Source organism: Scatophagus argus, chromosome 3, assembly GCF_020382885.2.
Source record: "Scatophagus argus isolate fScaArg1 chromosome 3, fScaArg1.pri, whole genome shotgun sequence".
Lineage (NCBI taxonomy): Eukaryota > Metazoa > Chordata > Actinopteri > Scatophagidae > Scatophagus > Scatophagus argus.
Genome location: NC_058495.1, coordinates 14,897,273 through 14,919,185, shown reverse-complemented (window position 1 = coordinate 14,919,185; position 21,913 = coordinate 14,897,273). Strand labels below are relative to the sequence as shown.

Here is a 21,913-nt window from a genome sequence, read left to right as displayed (position 1 = left end):
CCAGGCATAGAAACAGCACAAAAAAGCATAAATCGATCTCATCTTTTCCATTAAAATCTAATTTGTTTGACTCATTCCTTCTTTCCTCAGTTAGGTAACGGACACTATGTGAAAATGAGAAAAAATGTTGCCTTGTGAAAAATGTGGAACTCAAGACAATAATATCAGGCCGTTGCCCACATGCACCTCCTCTGTACAGTGAATAAACTGGATCTGTTTAGAGATATTCGATCAATGCAGCTTCTGCCTTCCCACTCAGCTTCTGTATGGTGGAATAGATTTGACATGGATATGGAAAAATGGCAGTGTTGCAGATTACATCTTACTGACTAATGGACATACAATCCCCCCCCTCTCTGTATCACACACACAAACACACACACACACTTCCTTATCTCAGACAAACTTTCTCCCACCCAGCAACAGCCTGTGAGATCACACCAAAGTCTTACTTAATCTGTATCTCACCTCTGCAACCAAGTCCTCCTACTCATGTGGATGCAAGGAGGACAGAAACCTAAAGGGGGAGAAAAAAAACAAGACAAAGCATTGTGTGCAGTGCAGTGCACAGACACTCTGATGGTGTCTGCAGAGGACAGCCCCACATTTAGAAGCAGAGACAATGGAAATCGACAACTTTAACACGTACAGTCTTTTAAATTATATAAAATATCCAATATTAATAAATAAATAAAGAATGGATATCTAAAATGAGTCATTTTAGAGCACTCTTCATGGACAGTTGCATTTATCAGTACTTTAGAGTAACAGTAGAAAGAAACACAGCACACAGAAAAAAACCTCAGTGCAAAAGAAGTGATGCACTCCAAATACATGCAGCACTGCAGGAAGGTGAAGGATAAACCCAACAGATTGGCTTTTTACTGCGAGTGCCTCTGTTAATTGTTCTCTTTTACTTTTCATCTTCTTGCTGTAGCTCACCCTCCCTCTGCTTGCTGTGGGGAAGTAGGTGCTGTACAGTGCACTGTATAGTCTGAGCCTATTGGGAACATGCTGCTGACTCAGCCCAGGCCACTGCATTCATCTATCTGCACTGCAGTGCTGTCTCTGCCTTCCCCCCTCCCTCCCTTCTCCTTCCCTTTTTCAGTGCGCCACCTTAAACACACACACACACACCTTTTATAGTCATCTCAGTGGTGTTGCACCATGACACACTCAACCACATCATCAAAGACAATGTAATTCAGGTGTGTCTGAAGAATATTGTGTTGTTATTTCCAGTGCCTCTCTGTCCCTTCACGTCCACTGTGTGGCCTTCACACTTTTTTTCCTACCATGCTTGGAATTTGTATTAGCAGTATTTTTGTGATAAAAGCAAACAAAATCACAAAATGACATTTTAGTGTCAAAGCACACCATATCACTTGAAAATCTTTTTCAAGCATTTTTTATTGTCACGGTAAATCACAGGAAATGAAATAAACGGCTGCTAAAGCATCCCTTGCCAGACATGGTGGAGCATATTCTGTGTGATGAAGAGACAGGCAGTCATTAATGCTGTATCCAAAAACGACACCAGCCAGAGTTGTAACTGGAAGGCTGCTTTATTGTTTGGAAATAGATTCGTGCTCAAATGAAGATATTCTTTCACTGATTCTCATTTAATTGTCCCATGTGGTTGTGCAACACATGTCCTCTCTCTGACTGTATTAGTGGCAAGAGATATTGACAGTCAAAGCTGTTTTTTTTTTTTTTCAGTTAGCCTATTTTCAGAAAAGAAAAGAAATGTTATCTCAGTCATGCTAAAAAAGAATGGCCTCATATACCGATTGGTAAACCATCATTTGAAAATGAAAAGAAGTGTAAAACAGAAGGCAAGCTGTTCTCTTACTAGCCCAAGACCCAGTAAACAGAACACACAGAGAGAGCACTTATACTACATGACTCTACAAGATGTTAGTCCAAACAGTCTAATCTAGGTGGTGAGTTTTCAGTTTACAAGTTGAACTCAATACATTGTTTCTATCGTGCTCTGTTTTGAATCACTCCCATGGGTTTTGAGATCCTCATTGCTGATTTTATTGACAGACTAAATAGGAAGCTAGAAAGGCACGTGCCGTTAAGAGATATTGCACCATGAACAAAGACACAGACACAGACAGTTAAGACAACTAACTCTTAAATCATTAGATATATCATATCGAAGGTGACAGCAAAATTAAAGATCAACTCCAAACAGCAGCAGTGTGTTAAGGGGGGAGACATGGGAGAGGGTTAGAGCTGAGACAAGCAAAAGTTTGTCACACAAAGTGAGCGTGTAAGAGTGTGTGCGCGTCTGTCTGCGTCTGTACGCTGTGTATCTTTGTGTGTACAATATAGGAAACTAGGGGCAAGACATCTTCACACATGTACAAAAGGGTATGCTGGTAGTGCAATCCTCTCTCCAATGCAGGCTCCACAATTCTCAGCAAGCAGCCAGTACAACACCATGCATTGTACGCTGGTACCCAGTATGCAGAAGTCCTGGGCAGGCCAGAGTTTTGGTTATTCTCTGAACATACCACACAAAGAAAGAAGCATGATCAGTTACACTCTGTGGTTCTGGTAACACCTCGATGCAAGGAGTGGACAGGAGAGTATATATACTATATATATATATATATATATATACATATATGGTAGAATATATATATATAATATATATTTAATATAGTTCTGTATATGTCTGTATTGATTTATACAGTTTTAAATACAGTTTCTGCTTTTTCACACAGATTCTTTTAGCTCACTCCTCTCTTTTTTGTGAAAAGTGACTCAAAAAACCTACTCCACCTAACAGATGTGTCACAGCCTAACAAATGTGACGAGGGGTGTCAGCTGGAAGCCATTCTATTTATGGTTAATAATATTTAGTGTTAGATTAATAGCCGTAGTTTTTTAAGTAATCCTGTATTTACAAAAAACTACACATGCTGTTAAAATAAAATAATATATATTACATTATTTATAGTTTCTTAAAAAGTCCATTCGTAGCTTTTGCAGTTTGTGCCATATAGAACATAGCCTGAACTGTATTTATTTACTTTTTTTCCCCCGAATGGATGATTGTGTGTCTTATTCTTTTTAGGTTTCTCTCTGTTCTACGCATCTGTGTATCCATGGTGATTTTGGAGAAAATGGACGGCAGTAGCTTTTATGCTTATCATTCAGAGTTTTATTTGGTTCAAGTTAACACCCACACTGATTTTGGAGATCTCATGCAGCAACTGGACCATAGAACTTGAGAACGGATGAGGGAGTTATTCATAAACAGGAAGTGACATCACTGCACAACAGGAAGTGCAAAAGCCGTGGTGTGGCGCTTAGGCTCACAGTACCATAAGAATGCATCCAGTGCTCTGTTGGTTATTTGGTATTTGTTATGCAGTAGAATAATATGAAATTAAAATGGGAGATGAGAGGCTCAGAGCACTTGCTGTTGTTAAATACTGAAATCTTGGGGCCCATCCACTGAGCATGCCACTGCTGCTTCGGAAATAATTAAGTGTGCTGCTCAAACCAACATATCTCAATTCACTCTCATGACATCTCCTCACAGTGTTTCCTGTATCTGTGATTGCTACTGGGGTGAACATATTATTATTTGTTTATTGAAATTAACTGAAACCAGACTACAGTCCATAATGACTTAACCACAAATGTAATCCGCTATCAATATAAACGCCGCCATTACGAGCGAGCGAAATGTTGCTGTTGCACTGAGATGCTTCTAGCCCTATAATTCTAAGCATCATAAGCAGGAAGCGCCAAACTGGCCCCTGACCAGGCGGCTGCCCAAATAAGGCAGCCAGCCGAGATCATTGTCCATCGACATGGCATAAAACACAAAAAGAGTAAAACATGATTACATAAATACTCCCATCACATTCACTTGCATTTTGTTGCAGAGCTCATAAAAGTACATCTATAATATCTCCTGAGAAAAAGGGATGAATTTTTCAAGCATTGCATACATTTCTAGGTTCTCTCTGTCTAATAATGACAGCGAAAAAACTGAATGGGCAGGGCATACTTCACCCAATCCCACTCCATGGACAAAGGGCAACAAGGGATAACAAGGCAGATCTCTTTGGCTTCTCCACACACAATGTTCTCCTCACCCAATCATAACTTTCTGTTTCTCATTAAAATAGGACATACTAACACCTGACGAATATGTTTCAGCACAAGACCATTTCCATTTCCGCGGCTTACAAAAGTGTGTAAAATAAGACCATTATTACCCACCAGAACATGAAATTCACATAAAGGAATAATAATAAAAAAAAAAAAACGAACTTAATTAACACACACATGTAAATAAGATATGGGACATAAAATGGTTCAAAATGAACAATAATCAAAACTCTTCTTCTACCACCCAGAGAGAAACATTAGGAATAGAAAGGAGTTTGCCATACCTGTAAAATCCCCACAAACCACTTAGCATCAACAACAGGACTCCCAAAATGCCCGTTCACGCAAAACTAAAGGCAGATGGCATGGAACATTACATAGGTGCATACAAATAATAAATATAAGCTTTTTAGCTTGTGTTGCGCCCTTGAAAACATTTCAGTCCAAATTAACAAACCTTTCAGTCCCACGATACACACAGACATCAGTTTCCACATCTTACACACTCAAAATCTCCAGAGCAGCAAATAATTGTTTGGATTTCACCCACTGATCTACTATGGTGGCATTAACATACTCTGTTCTTCCATCTATAGAGGCAACAATTTAAATGTCATTAAAATGTGTTGATTAATGAGATACAAATTCGGATCCATGTTGTGTTACCAACTCCCATATCACTTATCTTTGTTCAACAAATTACTCTGAACTCTGAGCTTTCCAATTTTGACAATGTCTCGATCTTACAGTCGAGCCACTGTTGTTGTGGTCTGAGTATTAGTGTCTTGTGGACTATGATAATTCATGCAAGATTTCTGATCAAAACATGCCATCATGCAAGTCATTTCTATGCATTGAACAAGCACAATTATTTATGTATTTGTTGGAAACCTTTCTGAGTTAATGTAAGCCCTTGGCCCGAGTTGACCCCATAGTAAACAGACCCTTAACCAATTGGTGTGAAAGCCCATGTAAAAAAAAAAAAAAAAAGAAAAAAAAAGCTTTTAGATGAGGGTATAACAAAGATAAAATGAGAAGAAGAGTTAAGTGACATGGGCAAAATGTTAAATATTGTTCTTTGTTTTGTCTGTTTGCCTTTTTGCTGCTCAAATGAAGAATTTCTAGCTTTAATAAAACAGAAAAGCATTTCCAACGCTCTTGTCATTTGTGTCTTTCCACTCACCAGTCAACCTTCTGTTTGCTCTTATAGAGTGAGTGTGGCATTCTGCTCCTCTACACAATTCTGTACTAAAGGACACAGAACCACACATTGCCTGGCTTTGACAGGACATTTCTTGAGCATCAGGCAACATCCGTGCTTTTCTTTCACAACACCGTCTCCCATAGGAATCCATAACTTGCATCCAGGCGCTGAATTCCTTAAGTGTTTTTTCATCCTACCTCCTGGTGTAGAGTTACTTGTCTTATCTGTAGACCAGTGGTAGGTGAGCGGTCTGCCTTTCAGCAGACACAGACATTTCTTTGTCTGGTTTTTCATTCCCTTTTGTTAAGATCAGTAGTTTAAATACAACAGTGTCACACAGTATGCTGATTATGTTTGGTTTGACTGTTCAAGAGTTCAAGAGTCTTTTAGCTATGACAGACCAAGCTGCATCCTTCTGCGTCAATTTAAGAATGAAGTCTGTAAACAAAATTATTGAATATTATTTTTTCCGACTTGCAAATGAAATTATCTGTACATCTGTGTGGGTGAGTTTCCTCTCGTTTTGCTTGAAGTTACATTATTATATTTTTTATTGTTATTACTGTGATTATTATTCCAACGCTCTAACATTTAGATTCCCTGATGTCTTTTTGGTTTCGTCCCTTCTCTTTCCTCCCTCCCTTGCCCTCATTGTTGTCATCCTGTTTCTCCTTTTCAGGTTTGGTTACACTGTCATAAGAGGGCAGGGAGGCAGTTGAGGGTGTCCCCTCCTTCTTTTCTTGTTCCTGATTGTTCCCGCCATCCTCCACTTTGTTGTTGGCTGGTTTGCGCTTGCAGACGAAACCCCGCCTAGCCAGGTAGGAACGGTAGGCCCTTTGAATGACTCTGGCTGACACATCCTCCTGCTTGCGCCTCAGAGTAGTGGTGATTGGCTCATAAGAGACCTTGGAGGGATTGGCAGCCACAAAACGCTCCTCCATTTGTTGCCTCAACATGTCCAACTCACCGCTGTCACCCAACACACGCTTAGTGAAGGCAAACAGGATGTCCAGGCAGTGGATGCGGTCACCACTCACCATAGGCATGTCCATGGCAATCAGTTCAATGGTGTTGGGCTTGGGGACTCGGAGTGGGTGCTCAAGTGCATCAGCAAAGTCAGAAAGCTTGGCATAAGTGATGAACTGGGAGGCATCCGGGTCAAACTTCTCCCAAATCTCATAAAAGGTTTCAAAGTCGTCCTCACTGAGTGGGTCTGCACTCTCCTCTGTGGCCACACTGAAGTTCTCCAAGATGATGGCGATGTACATGTTGACCACAATAAGGAAAGAAATGATGATGTACATAACAAAGAAGAAGATGCCCACAGAAGGGTTGCCACAGTCTCCAGTGGCAGGGGTCCCAGGATTCTCCAGCAAGGGGTCACAGTCTGGAGGGTAGTTAAGAATGGGCAGCAGCAGGCCGTCCCAGCCAGCTGATGTGGTAATCATAAACAGGATGATCATGCTGTTTCCAAAGGTCTCGAAGTTGTACATGTCATCAATTCCAGCCCCGTGTTTCACATAGCCAAAGTTGGACATGCCAAAGATGGAGAAAATGAACATGACCAGGAAAAGGAGCAGACCAATGTTGAACAAGGCAGGAAGTGACATCATTAGGGCAAACAGTAGAGTCCTGATTCCTTTGGCCCCCTTGATGAGACGCAGGATCCTGCCAATACGAGCCAGACGAATCACTCTGAAGAGTGTTGGTGACACAAAATATTTCTCAATCAGGTCAGCTAGAAACATTCCTGCACAGACAAAAAAGACACAACAGTAAAAGGTTATCAGACAAGTGAAAGATATAACTGAACACCCACATAAGATTTTGGTCTAATAATTATAAAAGAGTGACCTTCCAGCCCATTTACATGGGAAATATCTGAGCTATTTCCAATTAGGCTGCTTCACACTTCTTTCCCCATGCACCAACAACCTTTCTGAATACTTGCCCACTATTGAAAGGATGACCACAACCACATCGAAGATGTTCCAGCCGTTGGTGAAGTAGTAGTGACGCAGCGCAAAGAGCTTCAACAAAAACTCTCCAGTGAAGATCACAATGAAGACGAAGTTGACCCAGTAAAGCACCTCCTCTGTCTCCTTTGACTGATCATCTGTCTCCACCATCATGGTGACCATGTTGAGGCAGATAAGCATCATGATGGAGATGTCGAATACCTGCTGCGTCACAAAGTCAAACACCATGCCCTGTATGTTGTTCTGAGGAGAAAGAACAGCGGTTGAAGGATGGTTATCTGGAGTCAATTTTCTTAATCGCTATAAATGAACAATTACAAATCTGCTCAGTGGTAAAGAGGAGTAGTCCAAAAAAATATTTACCTGGGGCCGAGGTATTGGTTTCTGTGGCTTCTTTGACCCTAGTTTCTTCATGGCATTGTAGTATTTCTTTTGCTCTTCTGTCATGAAGATATCCTGACCTCCAAAGTGAGGGCACAAAAACAATTTGGTTACAATCTGCAGGGATTTGAACCTCTGCTTCCAGGACTAATCCAAATATATTGTTTGTATTGTATATATTGTAATATTATTTATCATATTAGTTCATTTAACTTTTTTTGACAAGTTCAAAGCAAAAAAATTCTTCTTATTCTTGTTCAGAATCTAAACTTAAAGGAATAATTTGACATATTGGCTTTCTTACCTCTCAGCACTCTCATGTCTTCCCAGTAAATGTAAATCTACCACCAGCAAGTTAGCTTAGCTCAGTGTAAAGACTGAAAACAGGGGGAATCATCTAGCCTGGCTCTGTCTAAAGTTACAAAATCCTTGTGATGAAATGAGAGTACTGTCAATCTACAAATCTAGAAAGCAAATAAGCTTATCACCCAAAATGTCGAACAATTTCTTTAAAGAGAGGGATGAACAATAACATCGGCACTTCATAGCCATCAGTCGATAAAGGCTTTGACATGAAATACGAGTATCGGCCCAAAAAGAACATGTCTGGGATATGACAGGCTGATGACACTTTAATTATCCACAAGTGACTGACACAGTTTTCTTATTTTGCCTAGTGAATGATTACATTTTGAAATCATCACAATAAGATTAGGCTTAATAATATGCTGATTCAACTTCAGCAGAAACTAAATCTTCTCTGGAATTAGGTGGGGAAAAAATGGGTGCATATATCGATATCAAAAATTGGCCAAAATGATACTGGCATCCTTAATATTGGAAAAAATCCAATACTGTGCATCCCCATTTAAAGTATGTACAGAGCAGGTTGTTCTGAGAAGGTGAAAGTGAGGAAAAGAAATCTTATCTTTTTCTTTTGCTGGTTGAAGTTATCAATGATGACACCAATGAAGAGGTTTAAGGTGAAGAACGAGCCGAAGATGATAAAGATGACAAAGTAGATGTACATGTATAAGTTGTCCTCGTAGATTGGCTGGTCCTCCACCTGTACAGGGGCAAAAGTGAAAACACATACAAAATTGCTCTACTGTGCATGGATCTGGAAGGCAGAGTTTAAAACTTCAAAAAGCTTACCTTTCTAGAATCTATTGCTGCATACATAATATCCATCCAGCCTTTGAATGTTGCCTGTAGAGTGGGTAGACACATCACGTGAGAAAACAGGTTGAACATTTGTTTTCAGAGGAAACACGAGAAGTGACAGCAAAGGCTTCTCACCACTTGCAAGAGGGCCAGGTATCCTGCACCCACGTTATCAAAATTGATTTTAACGTTTTTCCATCTGACTTCAGTGAAGTTTGCCTTAATGAGTGCCAGACACTCTGTTTTGTTGTTGACTTCGTCAGGAAGGAAGTATTCCTCAGATGTTTCATTGAAACAGAAGTAGTACTTTCCAGCAAACAGGTTGACACCCATGATGCTGAAGATGAGCCAGAAGATGAGACACACCAGCAGCACATTCATGATGGAGGGAATTGCACCCACCAAGGCGTTCACCACAACCTGAATAAGTAACAAGCAAGAAAACAGAACCAGTGTAACTTCACAATCACACAGCAGCTGCATGGACAGGTTGCCACACGAGAGCACCAACAGACACACAAACAGAAATGCACATTCTTTCCCTCCATTAGCGGCTCTATAGGTGTGCTATCAGATTTCTTGGCACATAACGATAAAACAAAAGGGGGTGTGGCCATACTGTCAGCTCATGGTTGTGTATGACATCAACAGTTATCATGAGCTCACTGCTTGATGCGCTCTTAATACTTGGGACAAAGTTGGAGTGAAAACAAACTGTGACTGTCCTGCTGCTACTCAGATTATTGTTTTAATCCACCAAATTAGTGAAAAATAAGGTTGCTTTTTTATAACAAGACCTTTATCTATACATGATTAAACTGAAAAAATAGCGTGCGGGGCAGTGCTTGCTTTTGACTCGTCTGTTTCGAAATAAGTTTTAAAAACATGAAACAATATGACGACGACCTCATAATAAACTATTGGGTATTACAACTAAACATTACACTAAAACTGTGTAGATTTTTGGTGAGAAATCAGAATATGGTTCATATTTGATCAGCATTTTCTCAATACAGGAAAAACAACATGACCAGGGCTTTTAGTTCATGGTGCATGATGCAGCTTTATCGATCCAACTTCTATACTCTTTGTATCTGTAGAGATGGGCAAGCAAAAATGCAGCAATAGAACTTGTAGCCTGACATGTCATCTGATGAACTGCCGCAATATATTGTTACACCCCTATAACATGAAATTGTTCTTCACCTATATATCCAAATATTACACTTAAGATTATACAGACATATGAATCTCTTACATTTTGGTGAGTATCCCACAACAATGTGCATACTTGCTTCAGGGTGACAAATATTGCCAAATGAGTATATGAGTGTGACCTAATATAAACAACTGAAGCAGCATGGGCACATTGGAGGAGATAAAGCTAACTCAAGGAGGATGTCATATGAATGTGCATTTCCAAACACAGAGGAGCTATGGTAACAGGAAGCCAAACAAACCAATACCCTTCAGGCATTAACATCAAAAGACAAACTCTCGCTGTTTTCTTTCAATATGTGTTCTGTCTAATAATAAAGAGACAAAGCACCAATATGAACAGTTAATAAAACTGCAAAATGGTGACCATGTAAATCATAGTGATGACATTCACTGAGGAGTAGTGAGCAAGGATGGCGAGGGTGGGTTAGGGGAGGGGGTATGCAACCAGAAGTTTGTTGGTCTTCCAGTGTGACAATGCCAAAGCCAAACTGTGATAAGATCAGATAACAGGACATTTGAGGCAGAGGGACAGTCAGGCAATGCTGAGCTCAGGCACTGACAAGATTTATTTATCTATTTATTTTTTTACCCAACAACAACCAGAGGTTGAGTCAACCCACCACACTCTGAAAATAACATTAGAAGAAGCCAATTATCACTGTAGAAAGAAAATACTGAAAAAAAACAATGCACACACTTTTTAGGACAGATTAATGAAGAGTGCATACTGTAAAACTGTACAATGAATGTTCAAACACAGTCTAACTGACCATGTGCACAGATTTATACATCAATTCATTTGTCTGTCTGTCCATTAAACCTGAGGGTAACAGCCATTGGTTTGCCTGCTCAGATTGCACTTTGATTCAGTTTAAGCGGGTTTTGTGTGATGTTTCATACCAACCTCTAGTTGTTCTCTCAGCTGGTACTGAATACTTCAGAGCTGAGTAATTCTTACAATGTGTTGAATCATTCAGGTCAAAATCCCTGGTAAGGTCTAGTGTTTCATAAGGCATGGGGCAGATTTTTAAAGGCATGTTGTTAATAATTCTAATGGTTAAATCACTGCAGTTCCCCTTTATCATACTGCTAAATTTATAATATATGAAATGATATATGATAAATCAAATCAGATGTATTATGACCATCTGAGATGATCTGCATCCATGCAATAAGCTTCTCATTGATAAAAGCTAAAAAACAAACAAACAAACAAAAAACCCTACCCCTTAGAGACATTTTTAAAAGTTTCTGTATTGCCATCTCTAGCATGCGTTAATGCTTTTTTTTTTTTTTTTTTTTTTTCAAATCAGCATGCAGAAGGACCAGCTGCCTGGTATCTTAGGTCTTACCCTCATCCCTTCAAAACGTGACAGGGCCCTGAGGGGTCTCAAGGCCCTCAGTGTCCTGAGTGATTTAATCGGGCCTAGATCGGAGAAGCCCAACGCATTAGCTATTAGGCTGACTATAGAGACCTACACAGATAGGGACAGAAGGAGAGGGAAAGACAGAGGCAAAGGAAGAGAGGACCCACATAGTTAGAGGGGATATAGAGAGAAACGTGGGCCCTATATATATACTGTAAGGATGGCTGAAGGGTTATATACAGATATATATATATATATGTAAGTACATAGTTAAACAGGGGTTATTACAATAAACAGAGGTCAATGAAGTGCACATGACCCAAGTTTTCTTTTTCTTTCTCTGTTATGCGTTTGTTTGCTTATGTTTGTGTTTGGTTTAGTTTGGCAAGCCAGTCTATCGTGATAACCAGCTTTACAGCACAGTGAGCACACCTGGAAAGAAACTTGTGGTTGACACAGTGAGAGGGAGAGAAGATAAAGAGTCAAACAAAGGGAAAAATTAGAGGAGAGATGTATTCACAAACACTAAATCAATGTGACACAATAATAAACACACAGTACACAGTACAAAACAGTACAGTTTCCACACCAGAGAGCACTTCACTTAATAGAGGGGAGAGAAGATGCAGAAGGTTGAGGACAACTTTCAGGGTTAGAAGAAAGGATAACCTGTGAAAGTAGGAGTCCCAACACAGCACACAAACCTTACCCTGGACCCTCAAACACCGACCCCCTCAGTCCCTCTCGACAGCTGCACAATGTCTCTCTTAACTTAAAGAGAGACACAGTTATAGGCACCTGCTGTGAGAGAGAAGACAGGTCAGCGTTAGTGTAGAGACTTGCATGGAAGACTTGCAAAGTCAGGATATGTAATCTGCACATCACCGTCCAATCTACAACATAGAGAGATTTCTGCGTATTTGTGGTTTTGCTCTGGAGAAACAGTAAGAGGTTTGATGAGCGCTGGATACAACCTCATAATGTAGAACTTGACCCTTCTGTTATAGATACACAAACTGTATCTATAAACAAGGCTACCAACAATATCCAGTAGTGGAAAAAACACATCTTAGACTTTTGTAAAAGTACTAATACTATATAGAAATACTATATACATATATATATATATGTAGATAAGATAAAACCAAAGAAAAAATCTAAAGAATTACAAGAGCTGTAAGAGTGATAAACACACACACTGCTCTTCCTACTGAGGACGACATTGCCCTTTGGGTCTGTCCCTTCGTCTGTCCAACACCTTCTCAGACCTTCTACTCATCAGACTGAACTGAAATTTGGTATCCTTTCATATCCACAGTACCAGGAGGATAAATCCTGTTGATTTTTGTTGATCATGTGACCTAAAGGTGGAACCTCTATCAAGTGAAAATTTACCTTAGGTCATTTAAGGAAACAAACACAATCTCATTATCTAATTGATAAATTTCCATTCCATTGTCCGAACATACGATGCACTCTTTTTAGTTCCATCGTGAGACTGCAGCCCACTGTTCTTTACCAAATTAGCCAAATAAGTAAGGAAAAAAGGCATGGGATGAAACGGATTCATGAGTCACACACAGTAGAGGTCATAGACAAGAAAGGGATAATAATAATAATAATAATTATTATTATTATTATCGTTATTATTATTATTGACACGAATTTGTGTTTCCTGATACCTATTCTGATGTCTGAACGCTGTGTATGAGCCAATAACTGAGTATCGATCTGAAAGTGTGTTTAAACATATGCATATGCATTAACATTATTAATGTTATTTCTTAACAGCTGTATACTACTAACCCTGTTTGGATTTGATAAAAGTCCTATCTTTGTTGTATGACCTGGCTCAGTTTAAACCTTTTGTAAAATATGCTAAAGCTATGCTAAATGACTGTACACGTAACTGTTATACTAGTGGGGCTTTTCCAGTGTAAAATATTGCCACATTGCTGACATTTTTCTACCTCTGGCTAATGTTGCACTGCAACAGGAAATCAATTAATCTTTGCCACTCCAAAACAATAATTGTCAGTGGCAGCACAGTGCAATGTAGGCTACTGTTTTCGAGCAACAAAGAATTGATTTTCGGGAAAATAAGAGTCATTTTATTCAAGTGAAACTACTTAAAAGTAGGTGTTTTTGGGGAACTACAGACATATTTGCCCTTTCATCAAGTAATACCAAAAGGACAAATACAATTTTATATTGAATTATATTATTGAAGTAGGGCACAATTATTTTCACTTTGGAATTCAGGCCACACTACAAAATGCTGGACATGCAACGCTGGACTATGCTGTATAATCAAAATTCAATTTCAATTTCATTTTTTTTTTTTAAGAGAAACATCTCTGATTTTTCTACATATCCTTATACCCCTTAGTTCCTTTCAGTGTGCGACCAAACATTTAAAGACACGATAAAATGATTTAAGTTTCTGGTAAAATGGCACATTCTGGAAATATTTTTGTTGGATCAACATACAGTAAAATGTTCCTGTGCTTATCAGAAAGAAGATCCTCTCTCTTCTTAAATGACATCCCCTTAGCTTGTGGTGACTAATATCTGATGCTGTTTTTTTCCCCCACCTCAACTACCTGTTCCAACAGGAAAAACATCACATTAAGGATTCAGCCAGACAGAACAGACAAAATAGCGAAGCTGCTGGACACCACAAAATTCCCCTATCAGCTGTTTGCAGAAAGATCAATCATGCTGCCAATCTAAATGTAGTTCAGTCCTTGCTACTGTAATTGCTGCAGTTTAGTTTCACAAAAGGCACAAATGAGCACAGAGGCTACACTTGAAGCCAGTTTTTAGTTACTGTGCCGTGATTTTACACCCGTTCCAGCTCATTTGGTTTGATCATTTAATAGAACTCAGTCCACCATGTTGCCTGCCATCACCTACGCATCCACTCGCTATCTGTTATCCCATCATGCTTCCCACATGCAATTACAAAACAAACGTGAGACAGCAGCTTCAACTAGCTTGATATGTTCCGTCTGACTATATATTCATGAGGCCTTCAAACATACCATGAAATGTGCATTTTCATTGTTCATATACAGACACAGGAAGAAATTCAAGTGAGAATTTCATCACACACAAATGACAGTAATGGACAAGCCATATGTGTGCAACAGCAATCGTCAGGTGGGACAAAGGTTGAATGACTCAGCAGTTGAGGGTCAGACAGGAGCTCTGAAACCTACCAGGGTTTACAGATATTTACTATTGAGCAAAGAGGCAATCTCTCACATCCACGCCTTCATTTCATGTTGCAGTCTTAAAATGTCATCATTAGGGGTTGAACCAAGTGACTTACATAAATTACATTATTGTCTTATTTGTTAAATATACATCAAAATAGCATTAAAAATGTACTTACATCCACAATAAAGAAGTCTAACCAACACCAAGCATTAGTGAAGTACTTGACAAAGCCGTAGGCCACCCATTTCAGCAACATCTCCAGGATAAAGATATAGGTGAAAACCCGGTCAGCATATTCCAGAATGATGCGGACTGTCTTCCTCTGCTCAATGTACACATCCTCAAAGGCCTAAAGAGCAACAGAGGATCATCACACAAACAATAGCTCATCTGATCTCTTTCACTCGTTCACCATTGCCACATCACACATGCTGATGTTCCAAATGAGTAAACTGTGTGATCGCACCTTACAGCATTTTGTTTATGTCTATAAAACTAATAAAAATGGGTTGAAAGCTTGAGAAGCAACAGAAATATCTATAAGATGTGTTATTGCTTTCACTAAAAAATGGCTGACTAGGATTTTTCTATCTTGTGTTATATTTTTACAGCAGCTTATGTGTTTTGGAGAATGAGTTGTCTACGTAGTAAAGGAAAACTAGATGATTTTTGTCCAGTCAAAGTAGACTGATCATTCCCCTCAGCTTTTCCATTCCCCATTGACTGTATCCATTCTTCATTGTATTAAGTGTTTTGTTTGGCCACAGGCCTTCCCCCCTCAAGAAAACTGCAAACCTAAGATGGATTAGACCACTTGAAAGGTTGGTGCCTTACAGCATTTTGCTGGCCATTAGCAACAATCATATTAAGAGCAGTTGCAGAAGAAAAGCATGAAGTCATCTTGCTTCTGTACATCCTTACAAGATTCAGTTTTTCTAAATGAAAGTTTGATTTATTCTGTGAATTTTTCTTCTTGGTTCATGTGTCTCCTACATTTTCATGATAATGTTGTAAAGCACTGAGTACCTTATTAGATATGTGAATCACAATGATAATTAGAAGCATGAGTGGTGGCATTAGTATGATATTTATGTTTTATTACAAAATTGAGAGCACATATACTTGTGTTTCTCTGTGTGTGCGTGTGTGCGCTCTTACCAGAGCTCCACTGCTGAGCAGGATCATGAAGATGATGAGAGTTTCAAACCAGTTGTGTTCTACAATCAGGTAGCACGTCTTTCTCAGGAACCACCAGTGTTTCCCCCAGCCGTGAGTGATGGGAACATCACAGCACTTGTATTTGGCCACACACTCTGTAGAACAAACAAAAACAGAACTAATAGCATACATGAAAGACACAGACACATAATACTGCCGAGTATAGACTGCAGTGTATCACAATGCCATTATAAAATATTAGACACAATGTTAATGATAATTCCTGCCTGTTCGTTGTTATTATTTATGACAAAGTTAAATAATAAACACCACAGTACCATCTGTCCAGCAGGCATCTGGGTCAAGGTACTCCTCCACTACCTCCACCACTGCCACTTCCTCCACATCAGGCTTGATGTCTATTGTGCTGCCCTCAGACGAACTGGTGTCATCCAGCTGGGACAAACAGAGGACCAAAGAGATCAGTTCAACCTCTGACTTCCTTTTTCTCTCAGAATTACAGGCTCAGTGGTAAAAAGCGGAAAGCAAAGGGATGTGGCACAGTGCCAGTAAAGCCATTACATTAATGCCCCCTTCGTCTCATATGCATGGCATTATCTATTGCTAGACAGTTGCATGTTGTAGCCATGTAGTGTATTGAGATCTCCCTCAGCAAACTCCTATTCTACGGAGTTATTAATAGGTTCACAAGAATTAAGCTTGACTAGTGGCTGAATGCACTGATAACAACAGCCACTGTTACATACACATAAATATAGATTTGTCAATGATGAAGCATTTGTGATGAAAAAGTGAACCAAACGTTGTTACAAGCACAGTCAAACAAAAGTTCAATACGCAAAAACGGAACTCTGTTGGGATTGGGTTGGAAAAATTATTTGTAATATTTAAACCACGCATATTTTCTGGATGCCCATTACTGTTTTACTAGGGTGTTAAAATAAGAACTGATTTAAATACAAAATGAAGTTGTAAGGTACTGTAAGGAGCAATGTGAAACCTCTCATTATTATTATTAATAATAAGAAATTCACCTGTTCCAATAAATCACGTCATAATTTAACAAAAGTCAAGGTGAGGCAGGGCACTAAAATAACAGCAGCTTTATTGCTATAAAGTACACATACAACCAGCCAAGTGAAGTCACTGGAGAATGATACTGCACTTTACAATCTTAAGTTGTCAGCAAAGGACTGCATTCACCCGCTGTTCTACTCTCCTCTTTTCTCTTTCTCTCTACCAAACAGCCAGATGCATCCCAGCTTTTCTGATTGGCTGCTAGCAGCTCTGTCTGCATCTGTTCCCTACAGAACACCCTGTGGCTGACTGTGGTGCAGGGATGCTTGTTGTGTGGTTGGTTGAGGGAGCCCAGTGGAATATGAACCTGGTGCAGATACAGTAGTGATGCTGCTGCATTATCTCCTTTCTTCCCACTATAAACCAGGTCAAGGTGACCCATGCATCAGACTACTCGACAAGCTTTGTGTCTGGCTTACCCCTCTTTCACATTCACACTATGCAGCAGAGAATATGTTTCTCAGCCTGTCATGCTATCAGGAGTACCTTTGTCTGTCTGTCTGTCTGTCTGTCTGTCTGTTGGCAGGGTCAGCACTCAGGCTCCGTCTTGCAGCTCTCATGTCTTAACGGATGTTTTGGATGTCAGCTAAACTAAATGTCTCCTCTGTGGCAGCTCAGACCAGTGTTGCTTAATGAATCAAAAGATGCCACATGGGCACAAACAAACTGACATATTTACACATGTGAAACTAAATTTCTAAACTTGTAAATAAGACAACCAGACAAGCAAGGATGACACCATTGCCATCTCCCTGCTAACAATCTCATGCTCTTACCAAGTCTATGTTACTCACATCTTTACTGTTCTCCACATCCGATTCACTGCTGAAGTCTTCCGTATTAAGGTTCTCAAAGTCCGACTCACCAACAGCGATAGGAACACAGACCGTGAGGTTGGGGTTGTGGATAAAGGACATGTAGTCCTCATCGATCATATACTTTCCCACACTGCTTCCAATGCCGCTGGTGGTGCCATTGCCATTTTTAGCATAGTCCAGTTCACGGTTGATATCCACTGTATGGTTTGCAATGTGGTGGAGCTTCTTCTCGTACATTTCATCCAGAGGCTTCTGCTCATCCTCTATAGGCTGTTTGTCACAAACACAATAAAACAGAACAAACACAAGGCTGCTGGAGCCGTTTGACTAAAACACACACATATCAAAAGTTCAAGTTATTCAACAACCAAGAATTGGTCATGCATATAGATGTTTAATTATACAGTACCTTCTTGAGCACTGTGGCTACAAAGAGCCGCATGTTAGTCTTGAACCAGCTAATCCCTCTCTTAATGCGGGCGACCGCAAGCTGGAGGTTGTTGGGCTCACCATCATCATCTGTGGCAGCGAGGTTGTCTGCACTGAATGAGCTCAGCAGCAAGGCCAGGAACAGGTTCAGCACCTCATTAAAAAAAAAAAAAAAATCCCACAAAAGTTGAAACTCACATACTCACAGTAAATGGATGGTTCACAACAGGGAAACAACAGCAGGTCACTATCATTCAGTAGCACCTACGCTATGTAATCTTTGTCTTTCCTTACCACCAGGTTTCCAATGACCATGACCATCATGAAGACGATGAGGCACATGCTTTGTCCTGCCACCTCCATACAGTCCCACATGGTCTCAATCCACTCACCACACAACACTCTGAACACAATCAGGAAGGAGTGGAAGAAGTCATTCATGTGCCAGCGAGGCAGTGTACAGTCCTGGGCGATCTTACACACACAGTCCTTGTAGTTTTTGCCAAATAGCTGCATGCCCACCACGGCAAAAATGAAGACGATGATGGCCAGCACCAGGGTCAGATTACCCAGAGCTCCCACAGAGTTGCCAATGATCTTGATCAGCATGTTAAGGGTGGGCCACGATTTGGCTAGTTTGAACACTCTTAGCTACAAGAGAAACAGAAAACAGAATTATTCCACAGTTATTCATATTAGGACAGTGATTGAAGTGTTTTGGGATTTGAACTAACTTACTTAATTTCATTTTAACGGTCTAGTGAAGGCAAAGGCATAAGATATAGACATTAAAAGGTTTCAATCTTATATAAACAATACCTTTGTAGGATACATAAAATCTCTCTGAAAGTTTAAATTCATTTGGAGCTTTAAAGACTTCATTTGTTGACAATAAAGAAATATCGGCATTATGCAAAGTGTAACATTCAAAGGATAAATATTCTTATAATCTAATTTTTCAGCTTGACAGCCTGTACATGTGGGCCAGAAGATATAAACCAGATGTTGACATGCCTGTATCTTCTCTCCACTTACCAATCGGAATGACCTGAGCACTGACAGGCCTTCCACATCAGCCAGTCCCAGCTCAACTAAACTCAGAGTTACAATGAAGCCATCAAAGCAGTTCCACCCTTCCTGGAAGTAGTAGTAGGGATCCATCGCAATCAGCTTGGCAAACATCTCCCCAGCAAAGATGCCTGTGAAAACCTGTAGACCCACATCATAGTCACTTGATAAATGTGGGATTCAAGGTGAAATAGGGATGATAAGGGGAGATGTAGACAGTAAAGCGTAAACCACGGGGATTTCAGTGGGATCTGTGATTGTTTTATCAGTTGAACTTTTAAGGTACAACCACTAATGCAGCATGAGGTTATCATTGAATTCACACTGCTTTCTAAAACGTAAGTAGTTGTAACACATTATTGTGATTTTGTTTTAGTATACTGATTGTATAAAATCTGAATTTGACAAAAAAAAAAATCTTACATCCTTAAAATACTGTAAAAAATGCACTGGTAATGCACCACAAAGGTACCTCAAACATAAAAAAGCTGCAAAATTTCAAATCTCTTCCTCTAAATTCTAGAAGTGACACAGGAAAACTGAGCGCAGAATGAAAAAAAATGGCTTGCTTACATGGCACTTTATTTAATGTAGTGCTGATTAAAAATGGATTGGGGTTTGCTTAGAGTGAGGCCTCTTCTGACAGGGTAAGGTCGTAGAGCGTTGGCATTATGCTTCATCAGACCCACAGCCTCTGCATCACCACTACTATTGACTGTTCTAAATACTTGATCATTTCATCGTCATTTTATCATATCAGTGTCAGTCTGGCATATTTTTACCCTTCTATTTATCTGGTACCGATAGGCTTTATCAGCATTGTGTGAACTTGTTTGGTATAGGGCTTGAATGTAACGGAAAAGTCCTGCACTGCAGGTTTAAAATAAAATAATTTTGATAAGCAGCACCTCCATCAGTTAATAAGTTTCATTATTAAGTATAATATACTGTACAATAAATGAATATGTGAACGAACAACATTAATTGAATAAATCAGTCCTTAAGGAACAGTGGACACATAGGACCTAAGCAGGGCCTCTCTTAATTTTCAATATGTCAGGCCAACTTTGGTATTCTGAACGTTTCCTATATCATCCACCCTAATCATGTGGCCAATCAGTGCTGCAGAGAACAGCCAGTGATTCATACTGCACCATCCATCACAGTAACTCCTCTGACTTCAGTTCCTGTTTCACTCCTGACAACACGCCAATCCCTATGACCTCATTTCCTGTCTTAGTACTGATACTGTGCCAACACTGCTGCCCTCAGACAGCTGTGCTACGATGATATCTAACAGCAAGTGCAAAGCACAGACAAATCAAAATGTCTACATTTGGTGAATACTCTGCCAAACCAGTGCTGGACAGATCGGTGGCAAGCATTATTATTGTTACTGTTACTGCTATTTGCGTGTGCACATGTGTGCATGTGAGAAATGGAGAGTGGGAGAGCTAGATGGAGCACAGTAGAGTTGAGGTAAGCAGGATGGGGCGGAAGCAGAAGAGTGACCTGAGTGGGGGTGATAAGAGTTTTGAGAGCAGGCTGCCTGGCTGGCTACATTAAAATGGAAATAAATCTTTAATGAGACCCCATCAGAGTCCTATATACACTATGCGTGTTTGTCTTAAGTGCACATACCAAATCGTGCATTGATGCATTGGACTGAAGTTATGTAGGTAGGGCAAACTGAATCTGCAATGCTTCTATAACTCCTGAGAGAGATAAAAACTTAAAAAGACAAATGGCAGTGGTACAAGACTGGACAAAAGAAGAACTACAGTTTCTCACCAGGTTGCCAGTAGCCAGGACTTCCTCAAAATGAGGAGTCATGGGGTAGTGCTCCATGGCCATAAAGAGAGTGTTGAGGACAATGCAGATGGTGATGGCCAGGTCAACAAATGGGTCCATGACAATCAAGTACACTATGTGCTTGATCTTCAGCCACATGGGAAAGCATTCCCAGATTAGGAAGATATTGGCAAACTTATACCAACAGGGAGGGCACTTCCTCTGAGACTCCTCCAACTCTGTAGAAAAAGATGAAGAAGGAAGGAAAACCAAAAACATTTACACCCCTATACAAGCAATTTTCCCCAGACACCAGCTGTATCTGGATTCCTTGTTTAAAAAGGTCAGTTTGAGTAAACTGCAATTTTAGGATTAACTGTAATTGTGAACAGTATCTAGTGCAACATCTAGACCACATCTGGCTTGAATTGTAACCATACCTCAGTCAGGGGAAAATTAAATGTAACCCACACAACTTGCCGAGTACAGAAGATAAAATATTAAAGGTATGCGCAATGTAGTACCCTCTATCAGTGTGTTGGTGACTACGCTCATCTGACTGTTGGCACGGTCCTTTCCTTTGAAGGAGGAGTTGAGCTGATCCACAGACACCATGAGAGATCCGGAGTGCTTCTTCTTAATCTCCACGTCAGTAGTCTGTACTCAGAGAAAGACAAATGTCAGTCAGAGATACAGTAGTGCTCATATGAATACGTAGTCACAAACATTATACCACGGGTATGCTCAGATGAAAAACCTAACTTCATTACTTTTCACACCAGATAATCAAATCTTTTTTTCTTACAATGTATGATTCCCCCAAATTACTTGTTTTTAAATAATTTCCTGCAACATATCATACAACACACTTCAAAT

At 39.8% G+C, this 21,913-nt stretch overlaps 1 protein-coding gene across 9 annotated transcripts in view; it reads right to left on the bottom strand.

Annotated features, from left to right (window-relative positions):
* Window positions 1-1,546: 1,546 nt before the first annotated feature.
* Window positions 1,547-21,913, bottom strand: part of scn8ab (sodium channel, voltage gated, type VIII, alpha subunit b) — a 46,929-nt gene continuing 26,562 nt past the window's right edge. For 6 of the 9 annotated variants that reach the window (XM_046383969.1, XM_046383968.1, XM_046383971.1 and 3 more), the window contains 16 exons: window positions 21,562-21,694; window positions 21,038-21,276; window positions 19,214-19,387; window positions 18,473-18,829; window positions 18,159-18,332; window positions 17,726-18,019; window positions 16,172-16,289; window positions 15,834-15,988; window positions 14,851-15,024; window positions 11,439-11,561; window positions 9,001-9,285; window positions 8,857-8,910; window positions 8,630-8,767; window positions 7,684-7,788; window positions 7,293-7,563; window positions 1,547-7,091 (listed from right to left, as the gene is read on the bottom strand). In XM_046383969.1, the coding sequence (XP_046239925.1) occupies window positions 5,926-7,091; window positions 7,293-7,563; window positions 7,684-7,788; window positions 8,630-8,767; window positions 8,857-8,910; window positions 9,001-9,285; window positions 11,439-11,561; window positions 14,851-15,024; window positions 15,834-15,988; window positions 16,172-16,289; window positions 17,726-18,019; window positions 18,159-18,332; window positions 18,473-18,829; window positions 19,214-19,387; window positions 21,038-21,276; window positions 21,562-21,694 (3,960 nt within the window). In that variant the 3' untranslated portion in view covers window positions 1,547-5,925. The remainder of the gene's footprint in view (window positions 7,092-7,292; window positions 7,564-7,683; window positions 7,789-8,629; window positions 8,768-8,856; window positions 8,911-9,000; window positions 9,286-11,438; window positions 11,562-14,850; window positions 15,025-15,833; window positions 15,989-16,171; window positions 16,290-17,725; window positions 18,020-18,158; window positions 18,333-18,472; window positions 18,830-19,213; window positions 19,388-21,037; window positions 21,277-21,561; window positions 21,695-21,913) is intronic. The other 3 variants (XM_046383975.1, XM_046383973.1, XM_046383974.1) reach the window with 1 other exon arrangement.